Source organism: Sarcophilus harrisii, chromosome 3 (assembly GCF_902635505.1).
Source record: "Sarcophilus harrisii chromosome 3, mSarHar1.11, whole genome shotgun sequence".
NCBI classification, from domain to species: domain Eukaryota; kingdom Metazoa; phylum Chordata; class Mammalia; order Dasyuromorphia; family Dasyuridae; genus Sarcophilus; species Sarcophilus harrisii.
In genome coordinates this window covers 504,176,273-504,198,950 of record NC_045428.1, presented here as the reverse complement: position 1 = coordinate 504,198,950, position 22,678 = coordinate 504,176,273, and the positions used below count along the sequence as shown (strand labels likewise).

The following is a 22,678-nucleotide window of genomic DNA, read 5'->3' as shown; positions in this document are numbered from 1 at the left end:
GGAAAGTGAAAATAGTATGCTTTGATCTGCATTCAGACTCCATACTTCTTTGTCTAGATGTGGATAACATTTTCCATCTCGAGTCTTTTGGAATTATCTTGGATCATTGTATTGCTGGGAAGAGCTAAGTCTGTCATAGGTGATCATCTCACAATGTTGTTGTGATTATGTACAATGTTCTCCTAGTTCTGCTCAGCTTACTTAACATCAGTTTATATAAATCTTTCCAGGTTTTTCTGAAATCCACCTGCTCATCATTTCTTATAGCACAATAGTATTTCATTGCATTCATATACCATAAATTGTTCAGTCATTCCCCAACTGATAGGCATCCCCTCAATTTCCAGTTCTTTGCCATAAGGTCACTTTTCTTTCATTTTCTTTGGCTGAGGCAATTGGGATTAAGTGATTTGCCCGGGGTCACATACCTAGGAAGTGTTACGGGTCTAAGACTATATTTGAACTCAGGTCCTCTTGAGTGCTCTATCCACTGCGCCACCTAGCTGCCCCCATAAGATCACTTTTACCCTTAACATTTTATTCTCTGAAAGAATATTTGCTTCCTCATATATAACAATAGAAAATACTTTGATTTTTCTGATTTAAATAACTGGATTGCATTCACATCTGCTTTTTCCTTGACATTTTCTTTGTTTTTGTATCTTTTTATACAAGAGAAAATGTTATCACTAGTGTTTTGTTGTTTCATACAGATACTTTGGACAAATAAGTAGGCACATGTTACATAATTTTTTTTAGAGAATATATGCAACCAAAGTCATCTTTATTTCACATTTGAGAAACAGTTTGGCTAGTGAAATATATTATGAACTTGAAAGTGAGAAGACCAGGATTTTGTTTTGGAAACACTGTAATTGACCATGCTTAAAAGTAGCATGTTTTCCCTTAATTTCCTTTTTTGTGAGTGACTTAATAAGAAAATGCTTGTAATGTTTTACAGAACAATATTATATGAATAGTGTGTATTCTGTTTAGTTTCTTGATAGTACATTTTAGGAGAGACATTGGCAAAGAGAAATATATCCAGAGAAGGTAACCAGAATGATAAAAGAATTGGAAACCATTATTTCATGAGAATTGGTTGAAGGAAGTGGAGTTATTTAACCTAAAAAAGAGAAAGTTGAGAGTAATCATAATTATAGTTTTCAAATAGTTAAAGGATTACCATTTGAAGCAGGGACGAACTTGTCCAGCTTGTGTCTGGAAAGCATAATTAGATCCAGAAGATTAGAGTGAATAAACATTATCAAAACACAAAATTTACATCAATATGAGAAAGACATATTCTTTTTTTTTTTTTTTTTTTTTTTTAATAGCCTTTAATTTACAGGATATATACATGGGTAACTTTACAGCATTAACAATTGCCAAACCTCTTGTTCCAATTTTTCACCTCTTACCCCCCCCACCCCCTCCCCTAAATGGCAGGATGACCAGTAGATGTTAAATATATTAAAATATAACTTAGATACACAATAAGTATACATGACCAAAACATTATTTTGCTGTACAAAAAGAATCAGACTCTGAATTATTGTACAATTAGCTTGTGAAGGAAATCAAAGATGCAGGTGTGCATAAATATAGGGACTGGGAATTCAATGTAATGGTTTTTAGTCATCTCCCAGAGTTCTTTTTCTGGGTATAGCTAGTTCAGTTCATTACTGCTCCATTAGAAATGATTTGGTTGATCTCGTTGCTGAGGATGGCCTGATCCATCAGGACTGGTCATCATCTAGTATTGTTGTTGAAGTATATAATGATCTCCTGGTCCTGCTCATTTCACTTAGCATCAGTTCGTGTAAGTCTCTCCAGGCCTTTCTGAAATCATCCTGTTGGTCATTTCTTACAGAACAGTAATATTCCATAATTTTCATATACCACAATTTATTCAGCCATTCTCCAACTGATGGACATCCATTCAGTTTCCAGTTTCTAGCCACTACAAAAAGGGCTGCCACAAACATTCGTGCACATACAGGTCCCTGAGAAAGACATATTCTTGTAATCATAGATTTTCAATAGAGATGTGGTAACCTTTAGAGGAAAAGAATTTATGATTGGAGATTAAACTCTGATATTAGCTGACCATTTGGAGATATTGTGGATAATTAAATTAAATATAGATATCTATATATCCCTTCCCATGAATCCAAAATGTTTCCTGGTATACTTCTCTCGGCTAAAATGCGTTCAAAGTGCTATATCCTTGAAGCTCTTTTTTGAGTAAATATCAGTGAATACATGTATTTTTACTAAAAGGCCTCTAAATACAAACCAAAATTTGTAACCTTGTGTTTTACTTAGTAAACAGTTTTGCTTCTCACACTAAAAGTACTCTCCTCCCTGAGTCCTCACCTCCTGACAGGCTGAGTCCTCCAAAATCTCCAAAGGAGGCCAAGGCCAAAGAAATCTTCCTTGCTCTACCAGCTCTACTACTTACTCATGTCCACATGACTTTCTCTACCATGCCATTGAAACCTCACTCCACAAGCTCATTTCACCCTTGGACTGCTTCTCCTCTTCCCACTCTCCATCCACGTTAAGTGTTTTCTTCCCCCATTAGAATATAAGCCCCCTGAGATCAAGGACTGTCTTTCTGCTTCTATTTGTATTCCCCAGGTTACCACAGTGTCTGGCACATAGTTAAGTGCCATTGCTCATTAATTGACAATACTTGTATGGGACATTTACCACTTAGCATTTCTTTCAGATATTTAAAAAGCTGACTTTAATGTTGCGTATGTTTTTTTTAAAAAGCAACAAATAATGGTAAAGTCTAAAAATTGAGGCACTAGATATTTCATCAAAAATTTGAATTGAATTTCTCTTCAAAAAATAGGTAAATCACTGACAAAAACATCTTCAGGATAATGATGTTTAATAAGATACCTTATATTTCACTTAGGCTTTCAAGTTTGGATTCTAGAGGAACTTGACTTGAAATATTCATGTTTAAAAAAAAGAATATTGCAGTTGTCAAGCTGGAAATAAAAAACTTATAGTATAATTTTAATTATATTTCATTACCTAATTGCCTATTTGTACATAAGTTTATATTCATGTATATAGGATGGAAAAATTATGACTAGATATCAATTCATATGAAAAAATTTAGGTGGTAGGCTTTTTTATCAGTTAGTAAAATTATATGTTACCAGTATTACACAATAGTCAAAGAAGCAATGATGACCTTCAGCTGTGTTAGTAGAATTGTATTTAGGATGAGGGATCTTATAGTACTACTGTACTTTGTCTTATTCAGATCTTATCTGATGTATTGTCATATTCAACTTTGAAACATGTTAATGTAGAGCTACAAGAATTGTGGAGAGACTAAAAAAAATTATACATGCAAATATCATTTGGAAGATAATGGATATGATTAGTTTTGAGAAAAAAACTTCTAGGAAATATTGACCCATTCAACCAACAAATATTTATTAAAGCATATTTTGTGCTGGGGCATACTCAGTCAAAAGTGAAAAAAGTCTCCCCAAGGAATTTACATTCTGATGGGGGACATCACATGGATATTATCTATGGAGCATGAATTTCTACTCTGGCACACTTAGGGCTGGCTTACTCATTCAATCTGTACTCATATTGGCAGCTGTGGGGTTCCCAAAGGAGACATTACCATCCTGCTGTGTGGAGGACATACCCCTATTAACTGTTACTGTTGTTGCTGAGCTGCCATCATGGGGCTTCCCATTTAAATGAAGTCAGTTACAATGATACTATTAATTCTTTTGTTTTGTTTTGTTTTGTTTTTTGTTTTGGGATTTTTGTGTGTGTGTTTTGTTTTGTTTTGGCTGAGGCAGTTGGGATTAAGTGACTTGCCCAGGGTCACACAGCTAGGAAGTGTTACATATCTGAGGCCAGATTTGAAATCAGGTCCTCCTGACTTCAGGGCTTGTGCACTATCCACTGCACCAACTAGCTGTCCCAACACCATTAACTCTTAAACATAAAACATTTACTAAATTTTAAGACAAAGTACAAGGGATTTACTGGACTAATGAGAATTAATACAGGGACTTCACATAGAAGTCTAGCTAAGTAGTAATGAAATTCTAAATTAGGGTAGTGTTCTATGAGTTAGCCAGAAGAGGATAGATACAAAAGGCATTGTGGAAATAGAAATGACAAAATTTATGGGTGAATAAAAATAAGTAGGTAAAGATACTTGGATGTCTGAAAGAAAGGTAAGTCCTGGACAGTAATAGGGAAGTTTGAAAAAGGAATAGGTTCTAGAGGAAAGATAATTATGTTACTGAATATGGGAAGTTTGAGATGCCTTTGGGATATCAGAAATGTCTAATAGGTACTTCAAAAACTTGTCTTGGCAACCTTGGCAATCCAGGGCACTTAGTGATATTTTCTTCCGTCAAGTAAAACAAACCTAATTCCTCTTCCACATGGCAATCCTTCAAATATACATCTCAAGATTTTGACTTCTTCCTGGCTCTAGGAATTAGAGCTGTCCCAAAATGGAATGGGTTGTTTCAAGAGGTAGTGAGTTTTCCATCACTCTTTGTAGAATGATTTCCTCTTCAGGTTACAGATTGGACTAAATCAGGGCTTTTCCAATTGTTTTCATTCATGATCCCTTTTTGCCAAAGAAATTTTGTATGACTCCAGTATATAAGTTTATAATTATCATATTACCCTAATTTGGGGCCCAATCTTCACTTACCAGATCCCATGGGTCTATTTAAGAACTTGAAGATTACATGATCTCTAGTCTCCTTTCTAGCCTTGATACTCGGTAATTCTTTAGTCTGTTGTGTCATTTGCTATTGAATATTCACTTCTTGATACTCTTCATTCTCTTGGTTTTTATGTCACTATATTTTTCTTGTTATTCTTTTTTTAATCAATTTTACTCCTTGGAGGATCTGATGAAGTTTAAATTTGGGAAATCCAAATGAAATTAGGGTTTCTGATGGTCAGGGAGTTAAATGAGGTTTAGTGGTAGGTTTGGGGTTCAGAGAGTCAAATGGAGCTCCCCTGTAACCCGTTTGGATTCAGCGCAAGAGTAGAGAGTTTTGGGGACTCCCTTCTGGCAGGCAGTGCAGTTCTCTATAAAGGTATTTACAGACCCGAAAAGCCTAGATTGATAAAAGAAGTTTATTGGATTGGAAGTAAGGTTAAAGTCTAGTTAGGGAAATAAGTAGGAGTAAAGAGAGGATAGCACTGGAAACAGTATTCCAGTGAGCAGAGGCCCTTAGTGTGCCAAGCATAGCATAGCATGGCAAGTTTGGAATCTCTGCAAAGAGAGGGTTTTAGTTTGACTCTTTTATAATAGGGGGCTTTGGCTATAAGCTGAAGGGGGCTTGTGGGTGGAATCCCAAGTTGACTTCTCGCTGGGTTTCAGCTAGGGCTAAAATTTGAATTGAATTCAATGGGTTTCAGGACTGAGGGACCCTACCCAGATAACAAAGATGAAACTGTGCTTCCGGGTGGAGTTCCTTCACTGAGACAGAGTTGAAGATTTTCTCCTTTAAGGATTTTCAGATTTCCGGGGTCCTCTCTTCAGATCCATCTTCTTCCTCATGTACCCTAAAGTACATAGTCCCCTTCTCTTTTTTTTATAAACATAAAACATTAACTTCCTGTGATGATGTCATCCTTTTTTTTTGCTTTATGTCATGACTATAAAATTTATATCCTCATCTTTTAACTCTCTCCTAAACTCATAGCTACCTTTCTAGTTGATTAATATCTCTCCCCTACACTTAACATGTCTAAAAAAACCTGAACATATTGTCTTTTCTTCAAAAAGTTGTTACTCCTCCTGCCATCTCTTTTTCTATCATTGTCTTCCAGACTTCATTCTCCTAATCATTCAAACCTAAAATCTGTATCATCTTTTAGTCCTTTTCTCTTACCTGTCAAAACAATAAGTTGACAGTTAATTTCATCTACACAATCTTATTTGAATTCAGTTATCCCTTTCTATTCCTACTATTACTATTTCAGAACAAGTCAGTTACTTTTTCTATAGGGTATTGTTTGTTGCCAGAGGCCCCAGTTGAGCTCTCTGCATTCAATCTTGTCTCCAATTATTTATATGCCTTTCAGATTTATTTTGCCTTAGATAAAGTGGTATTAATTACTCCACTGTGACCTTATCGACTACTAAATAAAGTCTAGACTCCATATTTAGGATATTTTAAGTTTTATTAATTTCTTTTATGTGATGACCACGTTTAGCACCCAGAGTATATTAAAATCAGCTGGAGTCAGAATAAGGGAAAATGCTTCATCTTTATTCTTTGTGGAGGTGAAGGGGAATTGCCATAGGAAGTGAGAGCAATCTCAACATGAACTGGGCCAGCAGTGCCCCTGCCTCTCTCACTCCACCATCAAATCATCTGCAATCTCCTATACAACACACCCAACATACACAGAGAGTGGGCGGGGCCATTCTTTCTCCAAGCATATATTAATAGAGTGTTGTCCAATTGCTAATCAGCCTCAAGTGCTTGGGACCTCAGTGTACTGAGCTTCAAAAGTGTAAGCCCATTACACTTTTACATACATTATTTATTGGAATCATAGATTTAAAACTAGAAGGCTCATAGAAGTCATTTAATCCATCTTCCTTATTTTATAGATGAGAAACTGAGGACCAGAGATGTCAGTGTCTTGCTGAAACTCATATTTAATAAGTGATGGATCTGGGATTCAAATCCTGATTCTAGATTCTTCAGCCTTATTATTAAATCTCTGATAACACTCTAGGCCTAGACTTTTTTTTATAGCCTTCTGACACATTATTTCCTGCCCCTCTATGATCCAGCCAAATTGTATTATGTACTTTTTATATATTCTTTTCATTGCCTATAACTTTGCCCATATTGTGGATGCTTCATTCCCCTCATTGAAATCCTACTTATCCTCCAAGATCCAGTTCAATGCTCTCTCCTCTGTAAAACCTTAACTAATCCTAATCAGTTGAAAGTAGGGCCTTCTTGTAAAAACTTCATGGAACTTTGCAACTCTCTGGGCCTAATATATTTTGTAAACAGTTATTTTCCCATATGCCTGTATTCCTTATCTCCCCCACTAGTTTACATGTTCCTTTGAGGGCAAATGCCTGTCCTATTTGTTACTGTATTTACTTAAGCTAACTTAGTATAATACTTTGATTATAATCTGTAGTTCACTCCAGTGAACTTTTGCTAAATACCTACTTTTTACAAGTATCATGTGAGGTGCTGGTATAGAAAGATGAAGCATGATGAATATCAGACATAATATAAATGATAAAGAAAAAATGGATACAGGTTCACACTTGCTAACCCTGAAGAATAAATCTAATTTTTGAAAGATGTTCTACCATTTAAACTAGCTACTGCCAAGATTAACTCTAATTTGTTGAGCAGCCTTAACCTCCAGTGTCTCTACCATGGGATGTCTATTTAGCTCTTTAGAGCGGTAAAAATGTTCCTACTTTCTACAATGTGTGACTTTTAGATCTTAACTTGCAACACCAGGAAAAATAATAATAAATGACTAGGCAATTGATGACCTTTTTATAGTAATTCATTTCTTCCATTGAATTAGGGAAAAAATGAAAATTATCAGGGAACCATCTTCAGAATTTTTTTTTGATTTGACAAAATGTTCTCAAAGATTTCTTGGTGGTTATATAATGTTAATGTCTGATTATCTTAACTACTGACTCCTATTTTGAGAGCTTTTCTTATATAGACTTGGCCTTCTCATAATTTGGCTCAAATGCTGTATCAAGCCAATCTCTTCCCATAACTATATTGGCCTTTCACATGTTTTCATTAATATCTTTTATTTTTTTAATAAAAGTTTATACTCATCTTATTTTAAAAATTGATTTATCTAAAAGCTTTATGATAAGATGTTGAATCTGTAGAAGATTGAGTGGAAACAAAAGATCACTACAGTATATGAAAAGAAACTATTGAGGGATTATCTTTGTACCAAGAGTCAACATATAAAAGAAAGTTTAGCTGCAGGACAAATAGAAAGATCAGAAGTTTTAAGAGAATAGTAGCAAGGTAAGTGGCAAGGCCCAATAGATCAGATAACAGTGGCAGTGTTCTGGAGAGCATAGAAACAAGGCAGATGGTAAGGTCTAGTATTTTATCAGTCTAGAAGCAGAACCAGGAAAACTATATAAGAATTACTATAATCAAATGGAAAGAAGTGACCCAAAAGACACTTAACTGTGCAATCATAATGACCAATCTTATCACCAGAGAATAATTAACAAAATCCCCAGCTCTCCCTTCTATGCAGAGATAAGTGACTGTGATTGTGAAATATTGCACATAATGTCAAAAGAACATTTGTTAGGCATTGTGTTAAATTTACTAAAGACATAAAGAAAGGCAAGAGAAAGTTCCTGATCTCAGAGAGCTCATAGTCTAGCTGGGTTCCTCAAACTATGGCCGTGGGCCAGAGCTGGCAGCTGAGGACGATTATCCCCCTCACCCAGGGCTATGAAATTTCTTTATTTAAAGGCCCACAAAACAAAGTTTTTGTTTTTATTATAGTCCAGCCCTCCAACAGTCTGAGGGACAATGAATTGGCCCTCTATTTAAAAAGTTTGAGGACCCCTAGTAAAGTAAAAGACAACATACAAATAAGTATGTATAAATCACATAAACACATTTGTGTGGGTAGATGTGTATATGAGAGAAAGAGAGAGTTTGAGAAAAAGAGAGAGCTGATAATTGGAGATAAATCAACAGAGGGAACCAATGCTTCTTATAGGAAGAACTTTAGTTGAAAGGAAGCTGAGATGAGTATTTTAAGGATAGAAGATAAGATGAAAATGCATAGAATGTGAGGAAGTGAGTGTCACTGAATTGTAGAGTAAATGTTAAGATGTAAGAAGACTGGAAGGATTGGAGGTGAGGGAGCCAAGTTATGAAATGAGCTCAAACAGGATTTTACATTTGATATGGAGATAGTGGGAAGCCACTGTATTTATTAAATAGAATGACATAGACCTGCGCTTTAGGAAAATCAGTTTGATTGCTGAGTGGATGGTATAAACTGTAGTGGGGAGACTTGAAGGAGACCAACAAGATTACTTAATTTGTGACAGCAAAATAGGAATACACTGCCTCTCTTAAAGGGCCTCTAGATGATATAGTGAATAGAGTATTAGGCCTGAAATCAGGAAGACCTTGGTTCATGTCTAGCCTCTGACATTTACTAGCCATGTTTTCTTTAGGCAATTACAGAAGATAGAATAGGTAACTTTGAATTTATGAAACTGAAAACCTTCTATACAAACCAAATTAATGCAACTAGGAAATAAAGAAAACAGTGAAATGGAGGGGAATCTTTGTATAAAATCTTTCTGATAAGTATTTGGTATCTAAGATGTATAGAAATAATTAACAAATTACATATTACTTAACTAACATAATTAACTATAATGATTATATAAATAACAGATTACATATAAATGATGTAATATATATAATGGCTTTTGTGTTTATAGTCAAAAGCCATTTCCCCAGTAGATAAAAATCAAAGGATATGAAAGCGTTTCCCAAAAGATAAATTGCAAATTATTAACCTTATGAAAGAATGTTCTAAGTCATTAATCATAAGAGAAATATGAGTTAAAACAATCCTGACATATCACATCCTGCATAGTAACAAAACTGACAAAAGAAGGAAATAATCAGTGTTGAAAAGTTGTGAGAAATAGGCACATTAGAGTGTGCTATGGGGGAAGCCACATATCAGCACAAACATTTTAGAAAAGTTTGGGATCATGTAAACAAAATGATTAAATGTCTATACCCATTGACCTAGAGGTTCCATTATTGTGCTTAAATCTCAAAAAGGTTATTGATAAGAAGAAACCAAAGTAGCTTTAGAAGCACTTTTTATGATAGAAAAGACCTGAGAACAAAGTAGATACTCATTTATTGGGGAATGACTAAACAAAGTATGTCAAGATTTACATGAACTAATGAAAAGTGAAATAAGCAGAAACAATATACACAGTTACTACAGCCATGTAAATGGAAAGAACCACCACAAAACAATCAACATTACCAAAAAACAGACATGACCCCAAAGAAAAGATATGTGGGGACACACTTATCTAGTTTAGCTAGAACTTAGAGCATGTAGAGGTTCATAATATGAGAAATGTAAAGTGTCCTTATGTTGTAGGAAATTTGAATGCTAAGGAAAGGAGCTTGAATTTTTATTTTTAGCCTTTTATGAGCAGGTGAAAGTAGAAGAATAAAGTAAATAATTTCCCAAAATTTCCAGTCCCTTGATTATCAGTTATTCAGCTAGCTAAAGTTTTAGATGGTCCTGAAGATTCTCTCTTACCCTTTGAACTCGTCCTCCCCATCTGTTGTTTGTCCTTTTTCTCTCTTCATCAGTCCCTTTTCCAGATTGTGGTTTAAATTTTCCTACCCCAATTCTTTGTGAAATTTCCTGTTGGTCATGGTCTTTGATTGCTATGAAACTAACTTGTCTACTGTTCATAGCATTGATTATAACCATCACCATTAAGTGTTGTATTTCTCTTCCTAGCAAATAAAAGTATTTATATAAAGTATTTGGGAGTTCCTTTCAGATAGAATGTTTTCTATAAATATAACATTTTTATTATACCATTGTTATAAGCTGCCAGAACAAGATAACCACCCACTAGAATGTGTGGGTTTGTGCTCAAAATAATAAAAGGAATCTATTTTCATGTAGAGCTCAGACCACCATAAGTTTTTAACAATTTTCATAGGTTTATTACTACACTCTTCATCTTTAATTGCAGAGCTTTCACTCACGTGTTTACCTTTGGCCCAACATTCCGAGCTGAGAATTCTCAGAGCCGCAGGCATCTGGCAGAGTTTTATATGGTGGAAGCAGAAATATCTTTTGTTGAGAACCTTCAGGACATTATGCAGGTAGGTAATAGAGTATATTTTCAAAGAATTTTAAGTCTTTGATGTTAAAGATTGTGTAGTTCACCTAAACTCTATTTACTAGTATTTATAGAATTTTTCTGGTTAAAGAGAATGAAGTAGTCATGTGGATCTGATAGAATTTTCACAAGATTTGAATCACGATGGATTATGAGTTCTAGATTTTGATGATTCTATGATCTCATTGGAATGGTTACCTATTCCATCATTACAAATTATGAGCCACTTATACCCTCTCATTTTGTGTGATTTTTTTTTTTTTTTTTTTTTGTCCATGCGTTTCCATAAATCTTCCATATTTGTTACTGAATAAACTGAAGACTTCCATTTGGACCTTCTCATATGTTGTACATATGGATGTATTGTTCAAACTGTCCTGTAATCATTCACCCTTGATACATGAATGATTTATAGATGTACATGTATCCTTGATATTTTATTTTTATATCACTTCTTACTTGATTGCATGTAGCAGCCTACTTCTACTAACCATGCATCTTTTCATCATCATTTTAGGTTACTTTAAATTTTGATTATTCTGATATTGTAGTGTTTTATGATTACCACCCATTTGGCATTACCAGGAGAATATAAATGCAAGTACAAGATGAAGAAGGCATGTATAGATAAGAGTTTTCCTGAAAAAACAAAGAAGAGCTTTTTAATAGACTACTGTAAACTCATGATAGTCTAGCCAGAAAAGCAATTCATTCAGCAAGCATTTATTAAGCACTTATTGAGTCCCAAACATCATGCTACATACTAAGGATGAAATGATCTCCACTCTCAGGAAGCCAATATTCTAATATAGAAGACTCTGTGTGTGTGTGTGTGTGTGTGTGTGTGTGTGTGTGTCTGTCTGTCTGTCTGTCTCAGTGTCTAGACTAGATATATAGTTATTAGCATGGAAAAAACTAGAGAGGTCAAGGAAAATGAGATTTGAGAAAAGACCCTTGGATTTGGCAATTATATTAGTAACTTTGGAGAGAACAATTTAATTTCAAGGATGAAGTTGAAAGCTAGATTGTATGGAAGGGATTAAAAAAAAGGGAATTTCAAAGTCCAACTCTTTTTGTACACCAAAATAACTGTTTGGACATGTATACATATATTATATTTAACTTATACTTTAACATATTTAACATGTATTGGTCAACCTGCCATCTGGGGAAAGGGGTGTGGGGAAGGAGGGAAAAAGTTGGAACAAAAGGATTTGCAACTGTCAATGCTAAAAAATTACCTATGCATATATCTTGTAAATAAAAAGCTATAATTTTTTAAAAAGAGTGAAAGGAGAAAAAAAGAGAGGCTCCTAACATAAATATGTTTATAATATACCATAGCCTTCCTCTTTCAAAAAAATTCATAAATTGTGACCGACCAACCTCCTTTTTTCAGCCATTCATATCCAAGCATATCTGGATATCAGCCATAATGGTGGCATGTGTTGCAAACTACTTAGCTCTTTTGGGTTGTCTTCCATTTTGATTCTTTTGAGATAATGGTAGTCCATGAGTTTTAGTCATATAGCATCAGTATGACAACTTAATTAAATAAAGATTTATTAAGCATTGTCTATATACTTAGCATTGGTAGAGACAAAAGATGAAAAGCAACAAAAACTGTTTTCGAGGAATTTTTAAAACATGAGAACTTTAGGTGTCATGTCTTCAAGTTTTGGGGGATTTTGCTCCATGTAGGTGTCTTTTTTCCATTTTTTAAAGACAAAAAATTATCATGCTACAGAAACATAACCTCCATTTTCTCTTAGTTTTTCATTTAAAACTCTCCTGTGGAAATCACTATCAAAATGAATTTATTCTAAATGTTTAATAGTATTGTTGCAATAAAAGGTGTTTTTTTTAATGAGTTCTTTTTAAAATTTTTCCATTTTAATATTGTTGAGCCATCTGTTTTAAAATCATCTTGAAGATTATGCTAGCCCCTCATTTGTTTCTTTTTATGATTATAGATCATAATCTGAAAATCAAAGTTAGGGAAAACCCATCAATTTTCTTTTATCCTTCAAAAAAGTGTTCCTCATGAAATGTCAATGTAACAAACTTATGGGTCAAAATGATCTGCTCACAAAGATGAATTGCTAGCAGCAGACCTTTCTAAGCTACCCATTTTTTTCTTCCCCTAGCATATTTAGCTTCATTCATTGTTTCAGGTCCTCTTTAAAGAATTAGTGATTCCTCATAAGTCATTTGGTTTTCAGTTATGTTTTTCTTTACTTTCTCCATTTAGGTGTCCAATGGAATAAATAAATAAAAATTTTTTTTAAAAAATGAGATTACATTCTATTGGGGAGGCATAACACCCTTTGACATGATACTGTAAAAAATCAGTGAGTCAATAAGCATTAAGTGTTTGCTATATGCTGAATGCTGTGTTATATGCTGGGGATGCAAGGAAAGGCAATAGAGCCTGTGAGTTAATTATCTAAAAAACCCTGAGTTTTTCTTAATATCTATGATTCTTCATAGAAATAGCCTTTCTAGGTTTCAAACCATTGTTGGTGGAATTGTGAACTGACCTAGCCATTCTGGAGAGCAATTTGGATCTCTGTTCAAAGGGCTGTCAAAATGTGCATACTCTTTGATCCAACAGTGTCCCCAAGTTGACCAAGTGAGCAAGAATGTTTGTAATAATTCTTTTAGTGGTGGCAAGGAATTGGAAATTGAGTGGATGGCCATACTTTGGGGAATGGCTGAATAAGTTATGATGTATGAATATAACGGAATATTATTATATTATTGTTCAATAAGAAATGATGAGCAGGCTGATTTTAGAAAAGCCTGGAAGGATTTACATGAACTGATGCTAAGTGAAATGAGCAGACTCAGGAGAACATTGTACAGGCTTAGCATCAAGCCTATACGATTACCAACTATAATAGACCTAGCTCTTCTCCATAATACATTGATTCAAGGTACTTCCAATAGTCTTTGAATGGAAAGTGCCAGAGAGCAATTCATTGTGGATTTGAAGCATACTATTTTCACATTTTTTGCTTGCTTGCTTTTTCTTTTTCATGATTTTCTTCTTTCATTCTGATTTTTCTTTCACATCAAGATTAATATGGAAATATGTTTAAAATGATTGTAAATATATAGCCTATATCGGATTGCTTGCGATCTGGGGTGGGAAGAAGAGAATGAAAAAATTTGGAACTCAAAATCTTACAAAACTGAATATTGGAAAATATTTTTATATGCAATTTGAAAAATAAAAAGATTTGTGAGGGAAAAAAAAAAAAAACAAATCACATCCACTCTATTAAAAAGAAGTAAAATGGAGAGGATTCTGGAAAGATGGAGAAGTAGCTCAGGAAATTTCAAGCTCTCCAGATTTCCCTCACAAACAAAACAAAATTGTGATTTGGAGTGAATGTAGACTAATGAAAAACAAATAAGATTTGGAGCTAAACTTGAGTCTTCCTGGGACAAAAGGAGAAGATCAGCACAATGACAATCATAGAAGTTTGGCCAGTGTGAAGCATAAACACCTACAGCTAGGTTTGCTGAAACAGCAAAGGAAAAGGGGGTGGAAGGGTTGTAGGACTAGTTGGGTTCTGAGATAGACTCAGACCGGAACCACAGGAACTTTTACTTCCTGGACAATGTGAAAAGTTGGGGGTTTGAAGCTGGGAATATTGAGGCAACCTCTGCTGATGAGGAATGCCAAGCCCAACCATGCTCCTGAGAAGCTGCGCTGGGCAAGAAGGAACCAGCACACACCTGGTGAGTGCAGCAGCAGTGGGACAGAGAAGCTGCTGTCAACAGATACATAACGGAAGGAGTTCTTGGTTCTGGGTTCCAGGCAAGAAGGGAGGAGTGAAAAAAGACCTGAAGTATTCCCTACCCCTGGAATAGAAGTGATTACATTAACAAGCTCTTATTTAAAAAAAAAAAAAATATTGAACAGGCAAAGGAGGAAAGAATCCAACTATTAGAAAGTTACTGTGGGAATAGGGAAGACTGAAGTTCCACTTCAGAAGAGGATACTGAAATTTTAAAAAAGCCTCTCCTATTCCAGAGTTCCATTAAATGGTTACCTGCCCCAAAAGAATTCATAGAACTCAAAGAAGACTTTACAATCAAATGAGAGATTGAGGGGAAAAAATTACAACCCAGGAAAAAGAAGAAGATTATAAACCAACTAGAAAAAGAGATCCAGAGTCTTAAAGAGAAAAATGATGGCAGATCCTGAAATACTATATACTGACAACCAAAAGAACTAGGGTTGTGATAAAAAAATATATATATTATATTACAGCAAAATTAAGTATAATATTGAAAGAAAAAAGAATATTCATTGAACTGTCAGATTTTCAAACAAACGAACTCAATAGAAAATTTAACATATAAGAGCCAATATCAAAGACTAATTTCTCTTTTTTAAATAATAGCTTTTATTTTTCAAAATACATGCAAAAATAGTTTTCAACATTCACCCTTTCAGAACCTTGGGTTCCGCATTCATCTCCCTTCCTTCTCCCCCCTCCCACTAGACAGCAAGCAATCCAATATATGTTAAACATGTGCAATTCTTCTATCTATCATGCTACACACACACATACACACAAAACCAGATCAAAAAGAGAGGGGGAAAAAAAACAACCAAGCAAACAATAACAACAAAAAAAGGTGGAAATGCTATGTTGTGATTCACACTCAGTTCCCACAGTCTTCTCTCTGGGTATAAATGGTTCTCTTCATCATTGGAATTGTACTGAATCATCTCATTGCTGAAAAGAGCCACATCTATGAGCACTGATCGTTGCATAATTTTGTTGTTTCTGTATACAATGTTCTCTTGGTTTTACTCACTTCACTTAGCATCAGTTCATGTAAGTCTCTCAAGGCCTTTCTGAAATCATCCTGCTGATTGTTTCTTACAGAACAATAATATTCCATAACATTCATATACCATAACTTATTCAGCCGTTCCCCAGCTGATGGGCATCTATTCAGTTTCCAGTTTCTGACCTCTACACAAAGGACTACTACAAATATTATCAAAGACTAATTTCAAGAGACTCAGTAAAAAGGACAATTCTGAATATAATGCGTTCTTTCATATTTGCTTTCTTGAAATAGAAATTTATTACATATTTTGAATCCTCTCTTAAGTTCTGCTAGGCACATGACAATTTTTTTCCCTTTTTAAAAAGTTTTTTAAGCTTTAAATAAAAATTTTTTTTAGAAAAAAGAAGTAAAATGTAACTCCTTAGAAAAATAGTCTTAATAACTTAGTTTCTGTATTAAAAGTAAGTGATCTTATTTTCCCTGGAAATCTCCAGTGAAAGTTAAAACCAGAAAGAAGAGAGAGGGGGAAGGAAATAGAATGTACCAATATGTCCCAGGTACTTTATAAATGTTATTTTATTTGATCCTCACACAACCCTGGGAAGTAGGTGCTGATATTATCCCCATTTTATATTACAGAAACTGAGACACAGATGAATTAAATGATTTGCTCTAGATCACATAGCCATAAGTTCTTGAGGCTAAATTTGAACTTCCTTGGTTTCAGGCCCATGTTTTATCACTCTGTGCCAGCTAGTTGTCACTAGAAAGCAAAGGACTAACAAAAAGCTTTAGACAAGACACGAGTAAGATTGAGAGGAAAGAAATGAGGCAAACCATAACTGCTCTCTGCAACAAACAAACAAAGCGACAGCACAGCAAGTCATACTGTACCCACAAACCGAGCAGGCTGGCCTGAGTGAGGAGACAGGCAGGATCCTGAGGGCTTCATTACACCCAGTGCAATGTAGATAATTCATGCCTAAAATGATGGCCCTGAATAATACAGAAAAAGCTAAACTGTTCTTCACATACTTTGTTTATTAAGTTTTAGAAAGAGTTTCACCACAAATGGTAGTTATAAATTCCAGCATTTAAAAGGAATTAGCCCTCGCATATTGAGAAATTCTTAGAGATTTCTCCCAGCAGGAGGCTTCTGTAATTCTGTGTTCATGTTCAGTCAGGCTGTAGTATGGTGTGGGACAAGATGTGGTTTGAGCTAGAATGAGAGCATGTAATTCAGTTCTCTTACTTTACAGAATAAGAAAGAAACTTGTCAGTGGTCACATTGGGAGTTAGCAGGAGAGGTTTGGTCCAGGCCTGGAGTTCCAGATTCCATATTGTAGATTATTGAATCAGGTTTTCTCTCATGTTCAGTTCCAAGATTCTGTGATGCAGAAAAAGCAACCGTGGACTAAGAGACAAAAACCAGAGTTTAGGTTTTAGCTCTTTTTTTATTAAAAGCTGCATAACCTTAAGCAAGTCACCTAACATCTGGACTTCCCTTTTTTCATTTGTAAAATGATGAATTTAGACCAGATTATTTCCATGGGTTGTCTAATACTAACATTCCATAATTCTTAAGGATTTATTTATCCACATAATTTCATTTATTATTTATACCAGATAATAATTGTTTGTTGCCATGCTTTTTTTAAGGACTTACTACATGCTTGGCACTGTGCTAAGCATTAAAGCTACAAATACAATCAAAAATAAATTTAGTGCCTGACTTCAAGGAGAAGAAAGGGGACATCCAAGAAGGTATCTGAACTATACTTATGCCACTTAAATGAAGTTACGTCTGAATTTTACCCAATTAATATATGGTATCTGTACATTTTATTTATATAAAACCATAACTTTGTTTAACAAACTGCTTGCTTATGCTTACTATGTTCCAGGCACTGTGAAGAAGTCATTAGGAATATGCTATAAGAATAGGTCATTATAAATTAGAATCATCAGTTTCTTTAAAAGGTTCATGATTTTATAAATCTACATGTTCCCTTCAGAAATAAAGATTATAGCCCTTCAAGTCTTAGGACAGTGGGTTCTAAACTTGAGCAATATTCCCAACTGATTTTTCACACACACAAACACACACACACACACACACACGCTGTCATACACTAAATAAAACAATCTATTCAAATAAAATTAAGAATTCATCACAGTTCTTATCACAAACAATTCTTAACTATGTAATAATTACATATTTTAAAATAAAGCTCTCTGTAATTTTTTTATTTGTAACTTGTAAAGGAAATAATCATAATATTTGAACATGACGAATTCAACTTCCATCTCAGAGTTTTTGGGAAAATATTATTTTATTGTTAAGATTACTAATTTAAAATTCTTTTTCAATCACTTATCAAAATAAGTTTTTTTTTAAATATCAGAAAATTATTTCGCAAATAATAAAGAACATTAAAAATTTTTGTCACTTTGATAATTAGCATTTATATAAAGTTTGCCAGGCAATTTAAAAGTGACATTTCATATGATCCTCTCAACAACCCTGAGAGGAAGATTCAATTATTCCCCATTTTACAGTTAAGGAAATCCGAACAGGTTAAAGGGACACATCCAGGGTCATATCATTTGGAAGTGAGTCCCCCCTACTTCATCCCCTGGGCCACCTAATTGTCATCTATGTGAAAAACATTTTTGCTTTATGTCAGCTTCAAATGTTTCTCTGGTTGTTTCTCCTGAAAGCAGAGAGATGTTTGTTGATCATCACTTTTAAAATTTGAGATGTAAAAATTCAGATAATTTTTTATTAGAGAAAATTTTAAGTGTTTACCTCTAAGTGTTCTATTTCAGTTTTTTAAATTGAAAATTTGAAGGGATTATTATATCATATATGCTATCCTATCATATAGTAGATTAGATTAGATTATATTGTGTTATATTGCCCAGGCAGCTTGGTGATTCAGGGCATAGAGTCGGGAAAACCTTAGTTCAGATCCAGCCTCAGACATTAGCTCTGTAACTGGCAAGACTACATTTTATACATTTGCACTCATCTTCTATGTGTATAACTTCTACATAAAATGCATCCTCTTCTTTCTGTGAAAACAAACTTCAAACCAAAAGGAAAATGAACAAGGTAAATTTTTCCCAAGTGACCAGTGAGTGCATTGCTTAATTGCTGGTTGATTGATTCAAAATCAGCTTTAAATACTTAGTAGCTATAATCCTGAGTAAATCACCTATCTTTTGTTTAACTTCAGTTTCCTATAAGACAGGGATAATAATAGCATCTACCTCCTAGGGTTATTGTGAGATGTTAGGTTGTAATAGTATTTGTAAAATACTTGGTAAACCTTAAAGCACTCTGTAAATGTTAGCTATTTTTGTGTTCAGTTCCAAGTGCTTTGTTTTAAAAAGGATATTGCCAAGCTGGAATGGGTCTAAAACAGGAGGCAAGATCTTGAAACTGTCTTATAAGGAATGGTTAAAGGACTGGGATTGTTTAGCTTGATGCATTGAAAACTTAAGGATTGATCATAGCTAAAAGACCATTATCAGTTACTCAACATGCATTTATTAAGTTCCTGGTATAATTCCAAACACTGTTACGTGGAGGCTACAAATCCAAAGAACGAAACAGCCTGTTCCCAAGAAGCTTACATTCTAGTAAGTGAGATGCATACATAAAGAATAAATATAAAGAGGATAAATAAAAAAAGTTAGAGGGTCATTTGATAAGGAAACTTCATTTAGAAAATAGGATTTGACTTCATCTTAAAAGGGGGGGAGGGGAGGAATTGTATGATGCAGAGCTGAAGAGAGAATGCATTTTAGACTTGAGGGATGGCCAATGTAAAGGCCCAGAGATGGAAAATTTGTGTGAGGATTAGGAAGAAGACCAATTTGACTAACATAGAGTATGGAAAGAAAAATAATTTCCACTGAGGCTGGAAAGATAGTTACAAAGAGCTTTAATTGTATCATAGAATGCCATAATGGAAGGAAATGTTTTAAAACAGCACCATTAAAATGCATAAAGAGATTTTTTTTTTTTTAATGCCAGTTTCCTGTTAATATAAGGGTTGAATGAAAAGCTATATAGATCTTCCAAGAATGTTTTGGGAGGATATACCTGTATTAGAATAGACCAGATGAGTTCTAAGCTTCCTTCAAACAATGAATCTGTAATTGTAAATTAGTCCAAATGTACATTTGAGAAAAATAGAATGAATAAAATCAAATTTCAACTCAAAAATTTATCATTACTAGGAAATGCTTAGGTAGAAATATGTGTTCCTTGCATTTTTGTTTTTTTTTTAAGTAACAGTTTTATACCACTAACAATAAATAATTAGAAAATGATACTAAGACAACTACTATCTAGCAGATGTTTTTCATTTAATTTCATCTCATTTAAATCTGACCATTGGATAAAAGCAATTTGGCTTTTAAAAAAAAAAAAAAAAGACAGGCATTTTGATTTCTACTCTTCCCTTTGCTTCCCAGAAGCTTCCCTATCTCGAAATCTTCCTATCTCATGGATGGAATTATGTTTATTCTTTGTAATGTCCCTGTCCCTTAGTGGGTTTTCAATATTGTAGCCACTTAAAAAATGTTTGCTGGAATTTCTATTCTTCCAAAAGCACACATTCTAAGAAAAGTCTTGAATTTTGCATTAGAAAAGCAAAATAACTCATATAAACAATGTTGCCTTCGCTACAACTGCTGCCTTGGGTGTTTTTTGAATAGTCTAAGTAAAATATTTCTAACAAAGCCTTCAAGTTTAGGAATGCTTCCAGTTTGTTTATTTATTGATTTATAAAATACATGTTAGAATTATTAATCTCTATTTATATTTAAAGTTTGCAATAGCATTTAGATTTCATGGCAGTTTTCCTTTAATAAATCTTTGTGTGTGCCTACTAGTGTAGCTTCCTTTGAATCAAGTTAAATATCACCACTATTCATAAATTCATGTAGTTCATTTAATAAGCATTATTAAGTAACTAATATGTTCCAGGTTCTGTATTAGGTAAAAGGAATCCAGAGACCAAAATTAAAGTGTTCCTGGCCTCCAGAAGCTAACATTCTATCAAAGGGAACCAACATGTCTATAGAAAATTAAATAATTTCTGTATATTCAGATGCATGTGTACACATACACATGTATATGATATATATATGCCCACTCAAGAGTATTTTCCTGGAGTGAAGGCACTAGCATTTGGAATGGTCAAAATAGATTCTAAGAAGTTATACTTGAGCTGAGCTTTGAAGGAAGTTCGTGACTCTTTTGAATTAGAGGAAGTGAAGGAAGACATTTCAGGCACAAAGCCTATACACAAGCAAGAGATAGATGATAAAATTGTTGAGTATAAGGAACATTAATGTCAACAAGGCTAAGAGCCCACTGAAACCCCATTGTGAAGGTGTGAGGAAAGTTAATCCCCACAGAGCAATATCAGGGAAATTAAGGGTTGTCAGTATCCCATAGGAGGCAGTATTCTCCAGTGTCAGTCACTGAGGAGAGGTCAGAAAGACCATTGCATTTATCCATAAGAATCATTGGTGACCTTCAAGGGAGCCATTTCAGCTCAAATGCATATTCAGAAAGCAGAAAAGGGACTGAGAAGTGAATGGGAGGAAAGTAGAAGAAAGGCCTGTAGGCAACTTTTGTGGTTGAGGGAATAGCAGTGTCAGGTGAAGAATTTTTAAGGATGAAGAAGATACTGAGATGTGTCAGTAGCAGAGAAAGATCAGTGGATAAAAGAGATTGAAAGTTCATGAGAGTAAAAGAGAGAGTTGAAGGCCCAATCTTCTGAGAGAGGCAAGCGGACATGAGCTTAAGAGAGAGTAAAGAGTATTTGCAGGAATAAAGGCCACCTCTTCCACTGAGACTGGAGCAAAGGAAAGAATGGAGAAAAGCTGAGACGACTTGAAGTGTGACAGGAAAGGTAGTTCTTGTCAGATCAGGAAAGTATAATGTGAAAGGAAGAAAAGGGGGAGTGTAATAATAACTAGAGTATAGAAGAGGTTGAAATAGCTGTTGTGGAGAGTGTGATAGAATGTCACTCACTGTGCACCAGTGAGGGACCTGGGGGAGACTGGACAACATAAATTCAGAGTGAGAAAGGTATATGGTTTTATGTTTTCTTTAGCCTTGCTGAACAGTACAGGAAGAGAAGTAAAGATAAATGATGTGAGTAATCTAGAATTGAATTTTAGAAAGGGATAGACAGTGATAAGAAAATGACGTAAGGGATTCAAGAGTCCTGAGCAGTATAAAGTTGAAGTGATTAACCTGAGGATGAAGATAGTAAGGGGAAAAATTAAGATCAGAGCACAAAGGCAAGGGGTTGAGAAAGCAAGTAGGGATGGAGTAACTAGAGGTTAAGGTGAGAACGGACACTAGGTTCAAGAAGGGTGGAACAAAGAGGAAGAGCTAAAATTTCCATAGGTATGGTAAGATAGAAGCATTTCAGTTTATCTGTGAAAGTGAAACACTTGTGGATGATGATCAGAATGTTATCATCATCCCTTTAAGTGGTCAGATTTGAGTGAAGATACAGATTATAAGAATGAAGGAGGCAATAAACTAAGAAGCCAGATTATTTGAGGGTATATGAACACACACACACAAAAATGAAGTCAAGGATAACAGTGGGGAAAGAATGTGAAATACTGAACTTGTTGGAAAAGGGAGGAAAATGGAATGAGAAACAACAGAAGAAATTAACAAATGCCAGTGTTTTAACAGGGTAATGAGTCTAGAACACTCAAATCAAAGAAATCTCAAAGAAACAGAGGACTACTGAAGGAAGACACTAACAGTAACATTGTGTGATAATCAACTATAATGAACTTAGTCTTTCTCAGCAATACAAAGATATAAGACAATACAAAAAGATTTCT

General features: G+C 34.5%; 1 protein-coding gene across 1 annotated transcript in view; it reads left to right on the top strand.

The window, feature by feature from the left end:
• The window catches only part of NARS2 (asparaginyl-tRNA synthetase 2, mitochondrial), a 156,904-nt gene that overhangs the window by 72,763 nt on the left and 61,463 nt on the right, over window positions 1-22,678 (top strand). The window contains exon 7 of the mRNA XM_003764620.4: window positions 10,823-10,955. Coding sequence (XP_003764668.1) covers window positions 10,823-10,955 — 133 coding nt within the window. The remainder of the gene's footprint in view (window positions 1-10,822; window positions 10,956-22,678) is intronic.